This window comes from Eurosta solidaginis, chromosome 4 (assembly GCF_040869045.1).
Source record: "Eurosta solidaginis isolate ZX-2024a chromosome 4, ASM4086904v1, whole genome shotgun sequence".
NCBI classification, from domain to species: Eukaryota; Metazoa; Arthropoda; class Insecta; order Diptera; family Tephritidae; genus Eurosta; species Eurosta solidaginis.
In genome coordinates, this window is record NC_090322.1 from 176,789,860 (window position 1) to 176,813,956 (window position 24,097).

At 39.5% G+C, this 24,097-nt stretch overlaps 2 protein-coding genes across 8 annotated transcripts in view; both read left to right on the forward strand.

Annotated features, from left to right (window-relative positions):
- Positions 1-24,097, forward strand: part of CAH3 (Carbonic anhydrase 3) — a 107,022-nt gene that overhangs the window by 28,954 nt on the left and 53,971 nt on the right. The window lies entirely within an intron of this gene.
- LOC137250703 (putative carbonic anhydrase 3) lies at positions 287-2,077 on the forward strand. The gene is made up of 4 exons (XM_067783945.1): positions 287-928; positions 982-1,134; positions 1,196-1,356; positions 1,429-2,077. Exons 1-4 carry the CDS (start codon positions 646-648, stop codon positions 1,909-1,911), a joined length of 1,080 nt encoding a protein of 359 aa, XP_067640046.1. The 5' UTR covers positions 287-645; the 3' UTR covers positions 1,912-2,077.

A 24,097-nucleotide genomic window follows, 5' to 3' on the forward strand; every position in this document is an offset into this window, starting at 1 on the left:
TGCTCATTTTAGCATTTTGGATTTTCGATCACGGGATTGGAAGAAAAGTTCATGCTGGCAGCATTTTGCAAATGCGCACTTACAAAGTTCGAATCATACGTTTTTCTATACCAACATTGGAAATAGGCTTTTTTGCACAACTTTGTTTGTTTTGTAAATTGTAGACTAATGCTTAGTTTTAATTTTAAACGCTAAAGGACGAGTTTGCACATGAAAAGAAAAATAACCAACACTACCAACTTTTTCGAGAGTTTTTTCGAAAGCGGCACGGTTGATTTCCACATGTAAACTGCCAATGCCGCATTGAATCGCATTTTGCTGTCCAAACTTCTATCGCTCATGCTAAAATAAATGTCGCATTTTGGGCTAAATGATGAACATGAACAGCTTATTTGGCTGGGCTGAAATCTCTTTATCTAGCACTGGTCACGCGCAATTACTCTGTACAATTATTTAATATAAAAACATTTAATTTTCAAGAAAATTGTAGGGTTTTTATTGTCAAGCGAATGAATTTTTTTGATTGAACGAAAAATAATCAATAAAAACCGTGATAAATAAACAAATAGAAACTTGGTGAAGGATTATCCCTTTTTGTTTACAATCCTTACTAAGCCAATAACAAAAATTCACATAATTATCAACATGGTAGAGTGTTCTTTGTGCTCGCTATTGAATTTCTTATTTAACGGCGTCTACCATGTGATCGGTTGCGCTTTAGAATATCCGCTGGTGGTGATGGCGCTCAGCTTTATAATAGCGTTGGTGTTCGTAACAAATATTTATACAGCAAAATTGATATGTGATTTTCGTATACCGGGTTGTTGTACCGGTGGGGGGGGCAGTTGTGGGGCAGGTAGTGGCGGTGGCAGCGATAGCGGTAGCGCACGTTGTGGGTCGGAGCAATTTGATTATGGACCAGATAATGGTAAGCAAAGATTTTTTGATTAATTTTAAATTTTCTCAAAAACTCGAAAAAAGGTCCACATAATTGGAGTTGTTCGGATGCAAATCAATCGCCTATTAATATTATCGATGAAAATGTACAAACATATCCAATACGTGAATTATTGTGTTGGACTCATTATGATGATCTACCCGAAGGCATAATGTTGGAGAATAACGGTCATACAGGTACGTAGACTTATTTCACCTTTTTATTAATTTTGCTTAAAATCTATTCGATATCGTACAGTTGTGATGCGCGCCTGCTATTCTGGCAATACACCCACAGTGAGCGGCGCTGATCTACTAGCCTGTTACACTTTTGTAGAATTGTGCTTTCGTTGGAGTTTACTAGGAAATGATGGCTCCGAACATATGATGAATTATCGCAAATTCCCCCTAGAACTACAGGTTATTTGGCAATTGTGTTTCTTTCATCTTGCCTCACACTAATTTTACCTCTTTTTTTCTCCACTTTCACAGGCGATGCACCGCACTGGACCCTCGGGTGATTGTACATCAAGCTACGATCTTCTAATGATTGGCTACTTTTTTGAAGTTTCATCCCACAATCCCTATTTGGACCCACTTGTACAAAATTTACATCGCATTAAAAAGCCAGGCTCTAAAATTGAAATTCCACCATTTCCCCTATCCTACCTCTGCTATCCATTTCGTACCGGCTTTTATAGTTATGGTGGTTCATTGACTGAGCCGCCATGCTATCAGGGTGCTGAATGGTTTCTCTTTCCTGAACCACTAGCGATTAGTGAACGACAATTAAATGAATTTCGTGAATTGTTGTCCAAAGATGGCAAGACGCGCATATTACGTAATTCACGCCCAGTTCAGAATATAAATTGTACACGTGTGGTGAATTTAAATCAGTATAATCCCTTGGATGCATGTCAAATGGAGCCACCCGAATGTGAAGTAGTTTGTGAGGATGAGGCAAGTTGTGAATAGCGTGCATTTTTGCGGCCAATGAAATATTTTGGAGTGCTTAAGTTATATTTTTGTATAATTGTACCGTTTGTTTTACAAATGGAAAAATTATATATATATATAATCATGATTATACTTATGTACATCTTATAGTTTATACAGAAATACACTATACATATTTTTATAATTGAATGTTGTTTGTTGCTTAAAGTAGTCGAACTTAAAATACCTGCAAATATATATGTATATAAAAGCTCGGTTAGTGTATGACAGTGGTAAAGACTACTATTCACCTCTGTGACATGGATTGTAAAAATTCCTTGCGTCGATTTGATTGAGATTCCTTCCCATATTTCTTTCACCATACCGCAATACTTTCTGATGTTCCTATACTTTTTCCTGGAGTTAACATTGCTTAACTGAAGGGCCTTTGTCCCGTTGACATTGGCTACCGGTTGAAAAGGACAACCACTTTACGTTAGGCTAGGTTTGTAATATCAAACAAAACTCGATCGTGACTATATCCAGTACTGTTTATTGATAAATACAATTTTTTAAGCATTTGAGAACTAAGACATATTTTCCCTCTCTTTAATGCTCTTTCAAATAGAACAAACCGCATACAAGCAATTAACTGCAATGTTTGGGACTTTTACAGTTCATACTCCTGGCATGTATGCTGATGTTCTCAAAGCAAGCTTTCTGCAAAATATTTCGATATTCTGGTGGTTGAGTTGTAGTATGAGCAACGATATTTAAAACAAGTAGATAAGGGTGTCTAATGATAATAATGAGCTATACACAGACATTCACATAGTCCAGCGAATTAAAACGCAGAGGCTGCGCTGGCTAGGCCATGTTATGCGAATGAAAGATGATGCTCCGGCCAAGAAAGTGTTTCTATCGGAACCCGCCTATGGAAGCCGAAATAGAGGGCGGCCCCCACTCCGTTGGAAGGACCAGGCGGAAAACGATTTAAACTCCCTTGGGGTGACCAATTGGCGCCGGTTGGCGGAGCGAAGGAGCGACTGGTGCGCCTTGTTGAACGGCCATAATCGTTTAGGCGGTTAAGCGCCATTTAAGTAAGTAAGTAAGGGTGTGTAAGTTCTAATTTAACTCAGCCAAGAGCTTCTATCGTATAGTTTATTTAGCTTAAGTTTTTCAACTTTTTATATATATTCATTTCGTTATAAATACAAATACAATGGCATTGATAAAATTTATTTGTCTCAAAGATATAACTTTTATACTCGTCTAGTTTACAGATTTTTTAATTTTTTCCCAGACTCAATCCGTATAATAAACGTAATCAGTTTACTTAGTTTTATGATGACGACTTAATCCGTTTTTAATTTATCACCAATAGGTTGGGTTAAGAGGGCGTGCGTGGGTATTACCCACACTCTTAGACATTTTTGTCCATTGTGAGTGCCCTCAGTAAGTACAGGGTGGCGCCACATTCGTTTAACCCCATTACCTCCTAGTGATCCTCAACGAACCACTTGGTTTCCCTGATAAACCCAAGAAGAAGCGAGACGTCCACCTTCCCAACCTCTGCGAGGCTGTCGAAGAACCGTGGGCCCAGAAATATGAGCCTTCTTTGAAGCGCCGGACATCGGCAGAGAAAGTGGTAGATCGACTTTTCTTCCTCCTCATCCTGACAGCTTCTGCAGAGGGAGCTTGTTGGTATTCGCCACCGTCGGAGAATTGGTGCGATAGCACAATCACCTGTGATGGCACCCTTAAGTACCCTCACCGCAGATTTGTTCAGTTTGAGAAGGAAGCTGGTGCCTTTCTTATCCAAGCTTGGCCATAAGGACCTTGAAACTTCTCAGTCAACCCTATTGGTCCATAGCAATCCGTTGCCCTGTTTCATATTCGTCGATTCTCCCCAGGAGATAACACCTGACATGTCTAAATCGGAACCTTTCCTAGCCATCTCATCCGCGAGTTCATTCTCTTCTGTGCCCAGGGAGCCAGCAAAATGAGACATTGAGATGACTTATAGAAGCCAGAGAGGCTCTACATCTCCCCACGATGTCCGATTTTATCATGTTGGGCTCTAGTGCCCTTAAGGCGGCTTGGCTGTCAACAAAGATTTATGACCAATAATATTTTAAAACCACCGGCCACCGTGGTGTGATGGTAGCGTGCTCCGCCTATCACACCGTATGCCCTGGGTTCAACTCCCGGGCAAAGCAACATCAAAATTTTAGAAATAAGATTTTTCAATTAGAAGAAAATTTTTCTAAGCGGGGTCGCCCCTCGGCAGTGTCTGGCAAGCGCTCCGATTGTATTTCTGCCATGAAAAGCTCTCAGTGAAAACTCATCTGCCTTGCAGATGCCGTTCGGAGTCGGCATAAAACATGTAGGTCCCGTCCGGCCAATTTGTAGGGAAAAATCAAGACGAGCACGACGCAAATTGGAAGAGAAGCTCGGCCTTAGATCTCTTCGGAGGTTATCGCGCCTTACATTTTATTTTTTTAATATTTTAAAACATTGATACCTCAACAAGATACCTCAAAGTTTACCTAAGATTCGGGGGGATGGTATAATGGTGTGAAGATGATAGCGTGTGACAACATCGAGAGCTTGCGGTGGCTGGAGGAAGTGGTTCCAAACCTCCAAAGGCAAGGCACGAACGCGCGGTTTGAGGTAGTGGACAAAGCGCAAATCCCCACGGTACCAAGAGTTAAGGTATGGATACCATGCGTGATGAAGTCGGAGGATACACTGCGACTTCTGCATAATCAGAATCCGAACATACCGACACAGGATTGGAAGCTACTTACTGTATCTCGGCCTACCGAGGATGGTCAGTTCTACATCTTCCAAATAAACAAGCAGGCGGAGGATATTTTGTAGACGCAGCTTTGCAAAATGTCCTTTGGCACTGGCAAAATTTACATGCGACTCAGGAAAAGAAGTCCCGAGGATAAAAACCCTAACACGCTAGAGGTGGGCGAAGTCGAAAAGGACCTCAAAAGCCTAAGGGGAAAAAGACAGGTGGAGGTCCCGACGTCACCACGAAGGTGTTAGAAGAGGAGCAACCGCCAAATGGTGCTGTGACTCGCACCCGGAACACCCGGCACAACAGTCACGAGAGGCTGAAGGGGGCCTCGAATACTCTAAACCAAAAGGCCAAGGAGAGGACGACGACGTCACGACCAAGGTGCTGGAGGGGGACAAACTGCCCAATGGTGATGCGAGTCCTACAGATAAACCTCCAACACAGTAAAGTGGCGTCGAGCGAACTCCTCCTAACCCTTGAGGAGGGTTCGTTTGACGTGGCGCTGATCCAGGAGCCGTGGCTCTCATCGGGAGGAAAGGTTTCTGGAATTAGCGCGCGCGGGTTTGGCGTTTACTACGCGCAAATGGAAGGACGGGTGCGAGCTGTAGTAATGGTAAGGAAACAGCTGCATTCATATATGCTGCCTAATTACACCACTGGGGACCTCGTAGCGGTGGCCGTTGAGCAAAAGAATAAGCAGGCATTTATCCTGGCGTCCTGCTACATGGCCCATGCTGCGGAGGTTCCACCGATGGAGTGCAAAAGGCTAGTACAGCAGGAAGGCCCCAAAGGCAAATGCGCACCACAAAGCGTGGGGAGGAGCAGATACGAACGAGAGAGGCGAATCCCTCTTTTGTTACATACTGCAAACCAATTTGCAGATAGCCAACAGGGGAAATGTCCCTACATACATTGGTCCAACATCCAGCAATGTTCTGGATATTACATTGAGCTCCGAGCGTGATATATCAAGTTATGATTGGATGGTTCTTGATAGACCATCCTTTCCGACTATGCGTATATCAGCTTCAGCATCCCCCTAAAGAGGGTAGAGAAGGGAGGAACCTTTAGAAACCCTAGGTCAACGAACTGGACTAAATTCCAGAAACATGTAGAAACAAAACTGGGACAACCCAAAGAGGTTGCCAATGTGGAGGAACTGGAGGAGTCGAATGAATTCCTAACAAAGACGCTTATGACTGCGTATAACAAAGCTTGCCCTCTAAGAAGATTCAGAGGAAAAGTAAAGCCGCCATGGTGGAGCAATGAGCTGAGTCTTCTAAGAAGACAGGTAAAAGAAATGTTTAAGCTAGCAAATACCGCGGAAAGCGAAGCGTGTCGGGACGAGTACAGGGATCTACTGAGGATCTACAACCGTGAAATTACCAGGGCGGAGAGAAACTCACGGAAAAGTTTCTGTACGGACATAGAGTGCTCCAGCGAAACACCACGGTTGAAAAAAGTCCTAGCAAGGGGAAACATAGTCCAAGAACTAATAAAGAAAGAGAACGGGGAATGGTCACGTAATAGTGAGGAATCCCTTGAGGTGCTTCTCGACACACATTTCCCATCGGGAGACGGTTTAGAAGAGCCAGCAGACATCACTCACACTTCGATCACGGAGCTAGTAGTGCCGGGCTTGGTGACCGATACCAAGATAGAATGGGCAGTGAAAACGTTTTCTAAGTTTAAATCGCCAGACGGTATATTCCCCGCCATGCTACAAGTTTCAAGTATGGCGGTGGTGGAATGGCTTAAAATAATATTCGATAGGTGCCTAAGGCTGAATCATGTACCGCACTCTTGGAGAACTGCTCGTGTAGCTTTCCTACCAAAGGCGGGGAAGATCGGTCACGTGTATCCCAAAGACTATAGACTCATTAGCTTAACATTATTTCTGTTCAAAGCCTTTGAGAGGCTGATAGATGTGTACATAAAGTCCAACGTGGATGAAAAGCTGCTCTCCACAACACAACATGCGTACACCAAAGGCAAGTCGGTAGACACCGCATTGCATAGGGTCGTAATAAGCGTAGAGAAAGCCCTGGAATATAAGGAATATGCTCTAGGAGTCTTCTTAGACATTGCCGGGGCTTTCAATAATGTCTCTAAGTGGGCGATTATGGGTGGTCTTAATTAGATTAAAGTACATCCAGCCTTAACCAGATGGATCGGCTGCATGTTAAATTTCAGGAAGATTACATCACAATGGGGATTGTACGAGGCCACGAAATCAGTGGACAGGGGAACGCAGCAGGGAGGGGTGCTATCACCTCTGCTGTGGACGCTGGTCATCAACCAACTGCTCAGGTGATTCGATGAGGGACCCGTAAAACTTACGGCTTACGCAGATGACGTTGCAATTGTCATAAGTGGAAAGTGCCTTCCAACGATTAGTTCTTTGATGGATCGGGCGCTTCAGGATATTCATACCTGGGCATCTAATGTCGGGTTGAAAGTCAATGCGGAGAAGACGGATATGGTCTTGTTTACAAAGAGGTACATTAGACCAGGCCTAAGTTAGGAGGGGTAACCTTACAGGAGAAACCTGGCACAAAATATCTAGGAATCATCCTAGACAGTAAGCTGTCATGGAAGCTCAACGTGGAGGAGAGGGTCAAGAAGGCCGCAACGGCACTCTATGCATGTAAAATAATGCTGGGGCGTACGTGGGTCTTATCGCCCTCTCTTTCTCATTGGGCTTTTACAGCGATTGTAAGCCCTATTCTATACTAGGGAGTTCTTGTTTGGTGGAAGCCACACAAAAAACAACATACCAAAAAAAATTAGAGGGGGTATGCAAACTATCGATGCTTAGCATTACGGGAGCTGCACTGTATGCCATTCTGCACATTCCACCTGTAGAGCTGGTAGCAAAGAACATAGCATTAACAACCGCAACCAGGCTCGGTGCCTCGGGGCAGCTTGAGCGCCGACCATATGGCCATAGTAGTATAGCGTCATCAATCACGAACAGACTACGTGATTCCCTATCTGCGCTTCGAGGGAGATCTTAAGGCCACAATGGAGGTGGACGGTTGGCGCAAGGGTGCGCAAATGGCGGACGAGGCGATACATGTGTACACAGATGGTTCCAAAGTGGTGGAAGGAGTAGGGTCTGAGGTATACTGTGTTGAACCGGAAATAAGCAAATCCTACAGGCTGCCGGATTACTGTAGCATTTTCCAAGCGGAAATATTAGCTGTAACCAAAGCAGTAGAAACCCTGGAAGAGAATAGCTTAAGCTGCAACCGTGTTAACTTTTATATTGACAGTCAAGTAGCAATTAAGGCAATAGTCTCGCATAGCACAGCATCTAAATGCGTGTTAGAGTGTAAGCAGTCTCTGGAGAAAATCGGGACAGGGAGAAGCAAACATCTATATTGGGTCCCAGGGCATATGGGAATAGATGGGAATGAAAAAGCGGACGAACTAGCTAAAAAGGGCGCATCCATTGAAGCTTGCTCCGTAGACGTCCCAATTAGACTGGGCGAGATTAAGGGAAGGCGAGAGGTGCACATGATCGACCAAGCGGGAAAGGCGGTTCAAGCACGGGGCTGTAAAGTGTCGAAGATTATGTGTAGGTCTTACAACCTTAGACTAACAAATTTGCTTCTATCATTAAAAAGAGAGGACTGTAGACTCATGACGGGTATTCTGACTGGACACTGCCTTCTGGCGTCACATGCCTTTAAATTAGGCTTGGTCAGTGATAGCAGATGTAGGAAGTGCGGGTTGGAGGAGGAAACGATCGAGCACGTTCTGTGCTCGTGCCCAGCACCTGCCAGGCTAAGACTTCAGCTATTAGGAGTGATACAGCTGTCAGATCTAGAAGCAGCAAGTAGCTTAAGTCCTAGGAAATTAATTAAGAATATTGTAAAGGCTTTGCAGGGTATCTTTTCAGCACGCAGATTCCTCCTAGCGAAGGCATGGAACTCTAGGTAAGGATCGCCACATCTTAAGCGTACGCTACAATCTTATCATGGTCCATTTTTCATGCTTACTTTTTATACTCAGCTGAGCAAAGCACACAGACTATATTAACTTTGTTGATGAAGCGATAGCTTGTAACGGCATAAGCTAATAGAGATAAATATATATACCACAATGATCATGGTGAAAACACAAACTTATTTAACCATCTCTTTCCGTCCCTCTGTGTACACGATAACTTAGGTAAGGCTGGGTTAGGTTGAACTAGCCGGTCCATGAGGACCTCACATAGACTGAATAAGTCCGTAGTGTTACCAGAAGTTTGTTTTAACGACCAAACTGAAAACCCCTATCAAAAACCAGGACCTATGTTATAAAATAACTCCGTCCTTTTGGCAAATCCTAGAGCCACTTGCTGCTTCTAGATCTGACAGCTGTATCACTCCTAATAGCTGAAGTCTTAGCCTGGCAAGTGCAGGGCATGAGCACAGAACGTGCTCGATCGTTTCCTCCTCCAACCCGCACTTCCTACATCTGCTATCACTGACCAAGCCTAATTTAAAGGCATGTGACGCCAGAAGGCAGTGTCCAGTCACAATACCCGTCATGAGTCTACAGTCCTCTCTTTTTAATGATAGAAGCAAATTTGTTAGTCTAAGGTTGTAAGACCTACACATAATCTTCGACACTTTACAGCCCCGTGCTTGAACCGCCTTTCCCGCTTGGTCGACCATGTGCACCTCTCGCCTTCGCTTAATCTCGCCCAGTCTAATTGGGACGTCTACGGAGCAAGCTTCAATTGATGCGCCCTTTTTAGCTAGTTCGTCCGCTTTTTCATTCCCATCTATTCCCATATGCCCTGGGACCCAATATAGATGTTTGCTTCTCCCTGTCCCGATTTTCTCCAGAGACTGCTTACACTCTAACACGCATTTAGATGCTGTGCTATGCGAGACTATTGCCTTAATTGCTGCTTGACTGTCAATATAAAAGTTAACACGGTTGCAGCTTAAGCTATTCTCTTCCAGGGTTTCTACTGCTTTGGTTACAGCTAATATTTCCGCTTGGAATATGCTACAGTAATCCAGCAGCCTGTAGGATCTGTTTATTTCTGGAACTAAGTGCCACCTTTGTACATGCGCAACAGATTGAGGGACTTCGAAGGAACTGTATCGTATGTTTCCAGATCATTTTGGGACTACTTCGGGACTGTTTTGCGAACAATTGGCGCTGGCTTAAGGAAACTTTCAGGATTATTTTAAGGATCAATAAGAAACTATTTCGAAGCAATTTTGAAAAAAAAATGGGGATAACTTCCTGTTATTTTCTGAATAATTTAGGACCAATTTGGAAAAATTTCAGTGTGTCTTGGGTATTATTTCAGGCTAATCTTACGAGGGTATTTCGAAACCAATTTGGGATTGTTATAAGATTCGACATCAAGCACGAATATTTTCTGAATAGTTTCATGATTATTTCCGTAAGAATTTTGAAAAATTTCATGAACAAAACAGATTAATTTTAGTTATGATTTCGGGAAAAGAATAAAATGGGTTGTCTAGCGTTAACACCGAAAATAAAGTCGGTATGCCAGCCAAATTTTGCTTAATATATATGGCTGAAATAGCCTTGGTTTTATAAGCGGCGTTAGATACGGCGACTACGAAAAGCCTTCCGCACTACGATCAACAGTCATTAATTAATAAAATTAAATTTTTTTTTGTATGAGAGTCTATAATTCCCAAATTATTAAAAAAAAACTTTTTATCCACACTACCCTGTTTTAAAATTGACATCAAGCTCTTTTAAAGTTATTTCCTGGTTTGTGCATTAGCTAAAGCTTACATTTAACAAGTAAGGAAGGCGAAGTTCGGGTGTAACCGAACATTACATACTCAGTTGAGAGCTGTGGAGACAAAGTAAGGGAAAATCACCATGTTGTAAAAAGAACCTAGGGTAACACAGGAATGTGTTTGTATGACATGTGTATCAAATGGAAGGTATTAAAGAGTATTTTAAGAGGAAGTGGACCATAGTTCTATAGATGGACGCCATTTAGGGATATCGCCATAAAGGTGGACCAGGCCTGACTCTAGAATTTGTTTGTACGATATGGGTATCAAATGACAATTGAATTGTATATCACTTAGTGCTACACGGCAAGGTTCTATGATGTTATTAATTTCTTTACGCTATTTATAAAGAACCTGTTAAGACCATTTGCCCACTCAGTTTCATTTTCTGCCATCATACCATCTATTATCGCCTTTTTAATCCCTTCGTTATCTCTCGTTAAGCAAACCGCTTGCTTGAGATGTTTCCACATTTCTTTGGCGTTATTTTCATTCATTTCGACTTAATTTTCCATATATTTAACTTTCTTTAATTTGACTAGCTTTTTGTAGATACGATTTATGTTTTTATATTCGTTCCATTCACCTGTTTGTATCGCAAGCTTATAATTATTATATTTGTATTTATTCATTTGCGCCAATTCTCTGTGGTATGGGTATCAAATGAAAGGTATTAATGAGTATTTTAAAAGGGCGTGGGCCTAAGTTCTATAGATGGACGCCGTTTCGAGATATCGCCATAAAGGTGGACCAGGGGTGACTCTAGAATTTATTTTGTATGATATGGGTATCAAATGAAAGGTATTAATGAGTATTTTAAAAGGGCGTGGGCCTAAGTTCTATAGATGGACGCCGTTTCGAGATATCGCCATAAAGGTGGACCAGGGGTGACTCTAGAATTTATTTTGTACGATATGGGTATCAAATGAAAGGTATTAATGAGTATTTTAAAAGGGCGTGGGCCTAAGTTCTATAGATGGACGCCGTTTGGGAATATCGCCATAAAGGTGGACCAGGGTTGACTCTAGAATTTGTTTGTACTATACGGGTATCAAATGAAAGGTGTTAATGAGTATTTTGAAAGGGAGTGGGCCTTAGTTCTATAGGTGGACACCTTTTCGGAATATCGTTATAAAAGTGGACCAGGGTTGACTTTAGAATGCGTTTGTACAATATGGGTATCAAACGAAAGGTGTTAATAAGTGTTTTAAAACGGAGTGGGCCTTAGTTCTATAGGTGGACGCCTTTTCGGAATATCGTTATAAAAGTGGACCAGGGGTGACTCTAGAATGCGTTTGTACAATATGGGTATCAAATGAAAGGTGTTAATGTGTATTTTAAAAGGGCGTGGGCCTTAGTTCTATAGGTGGACGCCTTTTCGAGATATCGCCATAAAGGTGGACCAGGGGTGACTCTATAATTTGTTTGTACAATATGGGTATCAAATGAAAGGTGTTAATGAGTATTTTAAAAGGGAGTAATCCTTAGTTCCATAGGTGGACGCCGTTTCGAGATATCGCCATAAAGGTGGAGCAGGGGTGACCCTAGAATTTGTTTATACAATATGGGTATCAAAAGAAAGGTGTTAATGAGTATTTTAAAAGGGAGTAATCCTTAGTTCCATAGGTGGTCGCAGTTTCGAGATATCGCCATAAAGGTGGACCAGGGGTGACTCTAGAATGAGTTTGTACGATATGGCTATCAAATTAAAGGTATTAATGAGAGTTTTAAAAGGGAGTGATGTGAAGGCGTTTTCCAGATATCGACCAAAATGTGGACCAGGGTGACCCAGAACATCATCTGTTGGATACCGCTAATTTATGTATATATGTTATACCTGCCAAGATTTTAAGGGTTTTTTATTTCGCCCTGCAGAACTTTTTCATTTTCTTCTACTTAATATGGTAGGCGTCACAACCATTTTAAAAAGTTTTTTCTAAAGTTATATTTCGCGTCAATAAAACAATCCAATAACCTTACCATGTTTCATCCCTTTTTTCGTATTTGGTATAGAATTATGGAATTTTTTCATTTTTCATAATTTTCGATATCGAAAAAGTGGGCGTGGTCATAGTCGGATTTCGTTCATTTTTCATACCAAGATAAAATGAGTTCAAGTAAGCACGTGAACTAAGTTCATTAAAGATATGTCGATTTTTGCTCAAGTTATCGTGTTAACGGCCATGCGGAAGGACAGACGGACGACTGTGTATAAAAACTGGGCGTGGCATCAACCGATTTCGCCCATTTTCACAGAAAACAGTTAACGTCATAAAATCTATGCCCCTATCAAATTTTAAAAGGATTGGTTAATTTTTGTTCGACTTATAGCGTTAACAGTATCCTAGACAAATTAAATGAAAAAGGGCGGAGCCACGCCCATTTTGAAATTTTCTTTTATTTTTGTATTTTGTTGCACTATATCATTACTGGAGTTGAATGTTGACATAATTTACTTATATACTGTAAAGATATTACATTTTTTGTTAAAATTTTACTTTAAAACAAGTAAGGAAGGCTAAGTTCGGGTGTAACCGAACATTACATACTCAGTTGAGAGCTATGGAGACAAAATAAGGAAAATCACCATGTAGGAAAATGAACCTAGGGTAACCCTGGAATGTGGTTATATGACATGTGTATCAAATGGAAGGTATTAAAGAGTATTTTAAGAGAGAGTAGGCCATAGTTCTATGGATGGACGCCATTTAGGGATATCGCCATAAAGGTGGACCAGGGCTGACTCTAGAATTTGTTTGTACGATATGGGTATCAAATGAAAGGTGTTACTGAGCATTTTAAGAGGGAGTGGGCCTTAGGTCTATAAGTGGACGCCTTTTCGAGATATCGCCATTAAGGTGGACCAGGGGTGACTCTAGAATGTGTTTGTACGATATGGGTATCAAATGAAAGGTGGTAATGAGTATTTTAAAAGGGAATGGGCTTTAGTTCTATAGGTGAACGCCTTTTCGAGAAATCGTCATAAAGGTGGACCAGGGGTGACTCTAGAATATGTTTGTACGATATGGGTATCAAATGAAAGCTGTTAATGAGTATTTTGAAAAGGAGTGATCCTTAGTTCCATAGGTGGACGCCGTTTCGAGATATCGCCATAAAGGTGGACCAGGGGTGTCTCTAGAATGTGTTTGTACGATATGGGAATCAAATGAAAGGTGTTACTGAGCATTTTAAGAGGGAGTGGGCATTAGGTCTATAGGTGGACGCCTTTTCGAGATATTGCCATTAGGGTGGGCCAGGGGTGACTCTAGAATGTTTGTACGATATGGGTATCAAACGAAAGGTGTTATTGAGCATTTTAAGAGGGAGTGGGCATTAGGTCTATAAGTGGACGCCTTTTCGAGATATCGTCATTAGGGTGGGCCAGGGGTGACTCTAGAATGTGTTTGTACGATATGGGTATCAAACGAAAGGTGTTACTGAGCATTTTAAGAGGGAGTGGGCATTAGGTCTATAGGTGGTCGCAGTTTCGAGATATCGCCATAAAGGTGGACCAGGGGTGACTCTAGAATGAGTTTGTACGATATGGCTATCAAATTAAAGGTATTAATGAGAGTTTTAAAAGGGAGTGATGTGAAGGCGTTTTCCAGATATCGACCAAAATGTGGACCAGGGTGACCCAGAACATCATCTGTTGGATACCGCTAATTTATTTATATATGTTATACCTGCCAAGATTTTAAGGGTTTTTTATTTCGCCCTGCAGAACTTTTTCATTTTCTTCTACTTAATATGGTAGGCGTCACAACCATTTTAAAAAGTTTTTTCTAAAGTTATATTTCGCGTCAATAAAACAATCCAATAACCTTACCATGTTTCATCCCTTTTTTCGTATTTGGTATAGAATTATGGAATTTTTTCATTTTTCATAATTTTCGATATCGAAAAAGTGGGCGTGGTCATAGTCGGATTTCGTTCATTTTTCATACCAAGATAAAATGAGTTCAAGTAAGCACGTGAACTAAGTTCATTAAAGATATGTCGATTTTTGCTCAAGTTATCGTGTTAACGGCCATGCGGAAGGACAGACGGACGACTGTGTATAAAAACTGGGCGTGGCATCAACCGATTTCGCCCATTTTCACAGAAAACAGTTAACGTCATAAAATCTATGCCCCTATCAAATTTTAAAAGGATTGGTTAATTTTTGTTCGACTTATAGCGTTAACAGTATCCTAGACAAATTAAATGAAAAAGGGCGGAGCCACGCCCATTTTGAAATTTTCTTTTATTTTTGTATTTTGTTGCACTATATCATTACTGGAGTTGAATGTTGACATAATTTACTTATATACTGTAAAGATATTACATTTTTTGTTAAAATTTTACTTTAAAACAAGTAAGGAAGGCTAAGTTCGGGTGTAACCGAACATTACATACTCAGTTGAGAGCTATGGAGACAAAATAAGGAAAATCACCATGTAGGAAAATGAACCTAGGGTAACCCTGGAATGTGGTTATATGACATGTGTATCAAATGGAAGGTATTAAAGAGTATTTTAAGAGAGAGTAGGCCATAGTTCTATGGATGGACGCCATTTAGGGATATCGCCATAAAGGTGGACCAGGGCTGACTCTAGAATTTGTTTGTACGATATGGGTATCAAATGAAAGGTGTTACTGAGCATTTTAAGAGGGAGTGGGCCTTAGGTCTATAAGTGGACGCCTTTTCGAGATATCGCCATTAAGGTGGACCAGGGGTGACTCTAGAATGTGTTTGTACGATATGGGTATCAAATGAAAGGTGGTAATGAGTATTTTAAAAGGGAATGGGCTTTAGTTCTATAGGTGAACGCCTTTTCGAGAAATCGTCATAAAGGTGGACCAGGGGTGACTCTAGAATATGTTTGTACGATATGGGTATCAAATGAAAGCTGTTAATGAGTATTTTGAAAAGGAGTGATCCTTAGTTCCATAGGTGGACGCCGTTTCGAGATATCGCCATAAAGGTGGACCAGGGGTGTCTCTAGAATGTGTTTGTACGATATGGGAATCAAATGAAAGGTGTTACTGAGCATTTTAAGAGGGAGTGGGCATTAGGTCTATAGGTGGACGCCTTTTCGAGATATTGCCATTAGGGTGGGCCAGGGGTGACTCTAGAATGTTTGTACGATATGGGTATCAAACGAAAGGTGTTATTGAGCATTTTAAGAGGGAGTGGGCATTAGGTCTATAAGTGGACGCCTTTTCGAGATATCGTCATTAGGGTGGGCCAGGGGTGACTCTAGAATGTGTTTGTACGATATGGGTATCAAACGAAAGGTGTTACTGAGCATTTTAAGAGGGAGTGGGCATTAGGTCTATAGGTGGACGTCTTTTCGAGATATCGCCATTAGTGTGGGCCAGGGGTGACTCTATAATGTTTGTACGATATGGGTATCAAACGAAAGGTGTTACTGAGCATTTTAAGAGGGAGTGGGCATTAGGTCTATAGGTGGACGCCTTTTCGAGATATCGCCATTAGGGTGGGCCAGGGGTGACTCTAGAATGTGTTTGTACGATATGGGTATCAAATGAAAGGTGGTAATGAGTATTTTAAAAGGGAGTAATCCTTAGTTCTATAGGCCTTTTCGAGATATCGCCATTAGGGTGGGCCAGGGTGACGCTAGAATGTGTTTGTACGATATGGGTATCAAACGAAAGGTGTTACTGAGCATTTTAAGAGGGAGTGGGCATTAGGTCTATAGGTGGACGCCTTTTCGAGATATCGCCATTAGGGTGGGCCAGGGGTGACTCTAGAATGTGTTTGTACGATATGGGTATCAAAAGAAAGGTGGTAATGAGTATTTTAAAAGGGAGTAATCCTTAGTTCTATAGGTGGACGCCTTTTCGAAATATCGCCATAAAGGTGGACCAAGGGTGACTCTAGAATGTTTTTACGATATGGGTGAGTAAGGGAGTAATCCTTAGTTCTATAGGCCTTTTCGAGATATCGCCATTAGGGTGGGCCAGGGTGACGCTAGAATGTGTTTGTACGATATGGGTATCAAACGAAAGGTGTTACTGAGCATTTTAAGAGGGAGTGGGCATTAGGTCTATAGGTGGACGCCTTTTCGAGATATCGCCATTAGGCTGGGCCAGGGGTGACTCTAGAATGTGTTTGTACGATATGGATATCAAATTAAAGGTATTAATGAGGCTTTTAAAAGCGAGTGGCCCTTAGATGTATATGTGAAGGTGTTCTCGCGATATCGACCAAAATGTGGACCAGGTGATCCAGAAAATCATCTGTCGGGTACTGCTAATTTATTTATATATGCAATACCACTAACAGTATTCCTGCCAAGATTCCAAGGGCTGTTGATTTCGCCTTGTAGAACTTTTTCATTTTCTTCTACTTAATATGGTAGGTGTCACACCCATTTTACAAAGTTTTTTCCAAAGTTATATTTTGCGTCAATAAACCAATCCAGTTACCATGTTTCATCCCTTTTTTCGTATTTGGTATAGAATTATGGCTTTTTTTTCATTTTTCGTAATTTTCGATATCGATAAAGTGGGCGTGGTTATGGTCGGATTTCGGCCATTTTTTATACCATGATAAAGTGAGTTCAGATAAGTAGGTGGGCTAAGTTTAGTAAAGATATATCGGTTTTTGCTCAAGTTATTGTGTTAACGGCCGAGCAGAAGGACAGACGGTGGACTGTGTATAAAAACTGGGCGTGGCTTCCACCGATTTCGTCCATTTTCACAGAGAACAGTTACCGTCATAGAGTCTATGTCCGTACCAAATTTGAGAAGGATTGGTAAATTTTTGTTCGACTTATGGCATTAAAAGTATTCTAGACAAACTAAATGAAAATGGGCGGAGCCACGCCCATTTTGAAATTTTCTTTTATTTTTGTATTTTGTTGCATCATGTCATTACAGGAGTTGAATTTTGACTTAATTTACTTATATACAGTAAAGATATTAAATTTTTTGTTAAAATTTGAATTTAAAAAAAATTTTTTTTAAAAAGTGGGCGTGTTCTTCATCCAATTTTGATAATTTTTATTTAGCACATATATAGTAATAGTAGTAGCGTTCCTGCCAAATTTCATCATGATATCTTCAACGACTGCCAAATTACAGCTTGCCAAACTTTTAAATTACCTTCTTTTAAAAGTGGGCGGTGCTACGCCCACTGTCCAAAATTTTAATAATTTTCTATTCTGCGTCATAAGGTCAACCCACCTACGAAGTTCCAGCGCTCTATCCGTCATTGGTAATGAATTAAGGCACTTTTTCGGTTTTGGAAATTTTCGATATCGAAAAAGTGGGCGCGGTTATAGTCCGATTTCGTTCATTTTAAATAGCGATCTGAGATGAGTGGCCAGGAACTTGCATACGAAATTTCATTAAGATACCTCAAAATTTACTCAAGTTATCGTGTTTACGGACAGACGGACGGACGGAAATGGCTAAATGAATTTCTTTTTTCCCCAGATCATTTTGATATATAGAAGTCCATATCTATCTCGATTAATTCATGCCGTTACGGGGTACCGTTATGCGGACAAAATATACTCTGTGAGCTCTGCTCAGCTGAGTATAAAAATATAGTAAATGAGCCCCACGCTTTTTAATCTGAATTTGATTATGTTAATAACTTAAAATTTATTTTGAGTAAATTATTTATGACAAATTATTTCACCTTCTACCAGTGTAACGTAAAATCTTTGTTATTAAAAATTATTTTCTAATTTTTAGTTCGGTTAGCTATAAAAATATGCAAAGAAACAATTTAAAACGAAATTTTTTTTCAAGATCCGTAACTTTCATTTGGCTATAGCAACGTTTCCAACATTAAATACACAAAATTCTGAACTCGCTTATAAATAAATTTTATTTTATTTTGCTGCGTTTTACTGTAATTGATTTTATTTTTTATTTTTTGTTTTGTGTTTCTTTTTATTATATCATATTTTTTGTACAATATGTTATGTGCAAAATCTTCATATTAAGCTTTATTTTACGTTACTACGCTGCGTGAGTAATTTTGCAATAAAAGGAAATAATGCGCGCAGGACTTATTTTCAAAAATTAAATAACGCCCGCCAAGATTAAGAAATAAGTCCCATGGGTATTATTTCCCTTTTTAAAAGGAAATGGTGGGCCATTATTTCACCGCACCGGAACAAATTATTACTCAAATTCTATTAATATTAGTGTAGTTGCCTAACCAATTTATCCAGTCGGGATAATGCTAGTTATCTAACGCTCTTCCAAAATTCTGTTTTATATAGAGAAGATATATTTGCGATATTTTTGGTAAATCTCAAATTCATAATTCTCATACAAAGTTTCGCGGTTATAGCATCTACACGCAGGAGCTACGACGGTGAACCTCCTATCTGAGCATTCGGGTGTATGGAATATATATGAAGGGCTTAGAACCAAAAGGATCTAAGTAACATCGACGTTGAATTGAGATAATTAAGGTTAATGTAAATTACTTATTGTAAATTATGGGTAAATGAGCTTGAAATGATTCCTGTCTAAGTGAATGCAGGTTAGTCAACTTATTCAAAGGATGTTTACTGCAGATGGAAAATAACTGTAAATTTCCAAAAATTATTGCAAAAATTTCCAAAAATTATTGCAATAAAATTTCGAACGTTGATTCCTCGGCCAAAAGAACATGTAGAATTTTTTCGAGTATGCAGTCTTGTAGCCCGTTTAATTTTAGTATAATAAAGTGCTAAACTTAAGTTCGTAGGAAGTCTCGCTGACTTTTGGCAATTTTTTTTCTGGATCCTAGCGGACTTAGACCCTTTTGGCTCCAAAAATTGTTGCAATAAAATTTCGAACGTTGATTGCTCGGCCAAAATAACAAATTTTCGCGAATTTGGCATACATTAGCATAGTGACATTATATTAAGTATTTACAGAAAATATACAACATAAAATACAACATACATGTAAGCCTGCTTTTACATTAGTCAAGTATTGAACCCAAGTCTGCGGCACAGACGAGAGAGGGGAGAGGCTTCTTCACCTCTTTCAATTCAGCGAGACTTCCTACGAACTTAAGTTTAGCACTTTATTATACTAAAATTAAACCGGCTACAAAACTGCATACTTGAAAAAATTCTGCATGTTCTTTTGGCCGAGAAATTAAATATTTATTGCTTGGAGGAGCGCACTTAGATCCTTTTGGCTCCAATCATTAATGGAATAAAATTTAGCACGTTTTTGGTCTGGAAAATATATAACATAACATAACATAACATAACATAACATTTATTTAATTAATTTCATTGTACAACTAAGACTAGTCAGTCTTTTATATGTACATCAGCAATGGGATACATTCTATTATTTAGTATTTATATTTAAAAAAAAAAACATTACTTAAAAGATAAAATAAAATATTTGATTCAAGCTTAATACTAATGCAATGGCACTTAACAATTTAAAAGGCAGTAAGTGATATAGATAGTAAGTGAAATTTAGAAAATAGAGAGAGACAGAAAATAGAGATTAAGATACTAGCAGCTTATTTGTAGTTACGAGGCCAGCGTTATATCGAGGTCATTAAAATATTTGTATATTAGCTTTCTGAAGTTGCTTCTATTTAGTTCTGATTTTAAATTTTCTGGAATCCTGTTCCACATTTTAATTGCACTAATGAAAAACAGCCGGCTAGATGTTAGTGTACTATATTTCGGGATTATTAAGCTGTTTAGTCTCTGAGATCTGGTTAATTGAATCTTGTCATACAGATATTCAGGGGTTTTCCATTCTAGCAACTTAAACATGAAAATACAGTTCCTGGCGGCCAAATATTTTAATCATTTTGGTTTATTAATTTTAAAAAAATTTTTATCATGTTTTCTCAGTTAAACATTTTTATATTTTAGCTTTTTATTCTTCTTCCTCTGCACATAGAGATGTGACATATTTTAAATATATTGGCGAATATTCATAGTCAAAATAAAATAGGTTTCAAATTTAGGTCCAGCTATTTTGACAGATACTTACTTACTTAATTGGCGCTTAACCATCTAAACGGTTATGGCCGAAAATAAATGTAAGGCGCGATAACCTCCGAAGAGATCTAAGGCCGAGCTTCTCTTCCAATTTGCGTCGTGCTCCTCTTGATTTTTCCCTACAAATTGGCCGGACGGGACCTACATGTTTTATGCCGACTCCGAACGGCATCTGCAAGGCAGATGAGTTTTCACTGAGAGCTTTTCATGGCAGAAATACAATCGGAGCGCTTGCCAGACTCTGCCGAGGGGCGACCCATCTTAGAAAAATTTTCTTCTAATTGAAAAATCTTATTTCTAAAATTTTGATGTTGCTTTGCCCGGGAGTTGAACCCAGGGCATACGGTGTGATAGGCGGAGCACGCTACCATCACACCACGGTGGCCGTTGACAGATAACCCATAGAAAATTATGGTTTAAATTTTATTTTATTTTGACTATGACTATTCACCATTGTCATTACAAATTAATAAAGAGAGCTATACTATGTTCAAACAGAAAAATAAATTGAGGCAATTTCGATTTAAATTGAGTGGTGTTCATACAACTCAATTTAGCTTACACAATAGTAATTTGATAGCTGGTTGGCTCAACTCTACAGCAACAACATACCTTTGTTCAGACTGTCAAAATGTGCGCGTTGTTATTAGGCGCATGGAATGGAATGAAAACATAAAACTTTGAAATTTTTGTGTGTTGTAAGAAAATGTGTTCAATGTTTTGGTTTCATTTTGAGTTTGCCATCTTCTTTTGACAATCCCTATTCCAGTGAAATGAAAAAAAATAAAATCAGCTGATGAGATGAGCCAACCATATAGTTGAGCCATGGGTAACTGACGTTTAAATCTACTCAATAAACACATTTTACAAAGTTGCATTTGCAGTTTGAAACAATTTATTACGCAATTTTTTTTTTAAATTGGCAATTTATTATTACAATTTGTTATGTGATAAATTGCGTAATAAATTGCCCAAATGGTATAAATTGCCAATTTGGTGTGTGTTTGTACATAGTATAAAGATTAGTAAATTAGTTACCATTTTACATGGACTGCTTTGAAAAAGTTTTCGCTATTGTTGGGTGGGTTCTTTACAATTGCTTTAATATCTGAATGTAGACATCTCTATGCATTTGAAAGTAAGCTGTTAATTAACCGCAGTCAAATTGTATATAAACTTGAAATCATTAAATTACTCTTTATTGAAAGAAGTGATAAATTGAAAAAACAATTCTTGTTTTTGTGTAACATTTTTCTTTAATTTGCAAATGCATTCATACACTCATTGACTGTACAATGGGCTGAAAATTGAAAATTAGTTTATTTCAAAATACTACAGCTTTTTTATTTTAAATTATTTTAATTTAAAACTAGCGTACCCGGTAGTATCAACCTAATTATGTTCTAGCTTTTAGTATTATTATTACTTAATGCAAGTATTTTTTTCAATAAAACCGCTTAACGTAAATTTTGTATACCATTCATGAACATGGTATATTAACTTTGGTCCGATGTCTGTAACGTTGAGAAATATAGAAGATAGACTCCCCATTAAGTATACCGAATTGATCAGGGCGACGAACTGAGTTGATATAGCCATGTCCGTCTGTCCGTCCGTCCGTCTGTCTGTCCGTCTGTCTGTTTGAACGCAAACTAGTCCCTCAAATTTTGAGATATCTCAATGAAATTTGGCACAAGGATGTATTTTTGTATTATATTAGACATTTGTCGGATCCGGTAGGATCGGACCACTATAACATATGTCTCCCATACAACCGATCGTTCAGATAAGACGATTTTGGTCATTCCTGCCGCAATTTAGAAAGTATAAACGTGAAACTCGGTGACATATATTCTAATATATCATAGAAGATATCCTGAAAAAATCACTTTGATCAGAGCTATATATAGTTATATCCCATACAACCGATCGTTCAGATAGAAAGATTTTTGGCCATTTCTCCCTTAATTTAGAAAGTATAAACGTGAAACTCGGTGATATATATTTTAATATATCATAGAAGATTTTCTGAAAAAATCACTTTGATCGGAGCTATATATAGTATATATCCCATACAACCGATCGTTCAGATAGAAAGATTTTTGGCAATTTCTCCCTTAATTTCCAATATAAAAACGTTAAACTTGGGGATATTTATTCTAATATATCATAGAAGATTTCATGGAAAAATCATTTCGATCGGAGCTATATATGTATGTATAATATATATCCCATACAACCGATCGTCCAGATAGATTTGTAGCCATTTCTCCCTTAATTACCAATATAAAAACGTTAAACTTGGTGATATTTATTCTAATAATATCATAGAAGATTTCCTGAAAAAATTACTTTAATCGGAGCTACATATATGTATATAGTATATACCTATCCCATACAACCGATCGTTCAGATAGAAAGATTTTTGGCCATTTCTCCCTTAGTTTCCGATATAAAAACGTGAAACCTGGTGATATTTTTCTAATACTAGCCTTTACCCGCGGCCCCGTCCGCAATGAGAAATTTAAATATATGGGCTATTCGCGTTAGCCTGCTTATTATCTGTTTAAAATTTTGTTTTCTGTCTAATGCATTTTATTTTTGTAATTGATTGAAAAAAAGAACTAAATGAGCTGATAACCTGATAGGATCCCCAATGATCCCGAAATTATCCAGAAAAAGCTACGAAATTACCCCCACGATATCGCGGACGGATCCCGAAAACCATCCAGAAATGCCCCGAAAGGGTCTCCAAAAGTTCCCCGAATAGTCCCAAAAAACCCGAAATGACAGCGACACGATTCTAGACGTATCCAGAGAACCACACAGAAATGATCCCTGAAGGTGTTCCAAAATGATCCCGAAAAGGTTCCGAAATGACCCTGACGGGCTCCCGGGCGGATCTCAAAAACCACCCAGAAAATATCCAGGAAGGCTCCCTAAATTATCCCGACATACTCCAGAAAAAGTTCCGAAATTGCTCCGAGGGGATCCACGACGGATCGCGAAAACCATACAGAAATGATCCCGGAAGGGTGCAAAAACTATCCCGGAAAAGTAACAAAAAATCCCGAAATGGCTCCTACGGCATCCCGGACGGATCCAGAAATTATCTCGGAAGGGTCCCCAAATGATCCCAAAATGGTCCCGAAATGACCCTGATGGATCCGGCAAACCATCAAGAAATTATGCCGAAAGGGTCCCAAAATGATCCCGAAATAATACAGAAAAAGTCACGAAACGACCCCTGGAGTATCCCCAAATGATCCCGTATTAGCCCTGAAAAGGTCCCGAAATAACCCCGACGGGATCCCGGACAAATCCCGAAAACCATCCAGAAATGATGCCGGAAGGAATCCCAAATGATTCCGAAAAAGTCCCGCATTTATTCCGACGGGATCCCGAACGGATACCGAAAATCATCCAGAAGTGATGCCGGAAAGGTCCTCAAATGATCACCTAATAGTCCCGAAATGACCCTTAAGGGGTCATGGACGGATCCCATAAACCATCCAGAAATGATCCCGATATAGTCCCGAAGAAGTCCCGAAATGACCCTGACGGGATCTCGAACGCATTCCTAAATGACCCTGACGGGATCCCGGACAGATCCCGAAATCCATCCAGAAATGATCTTG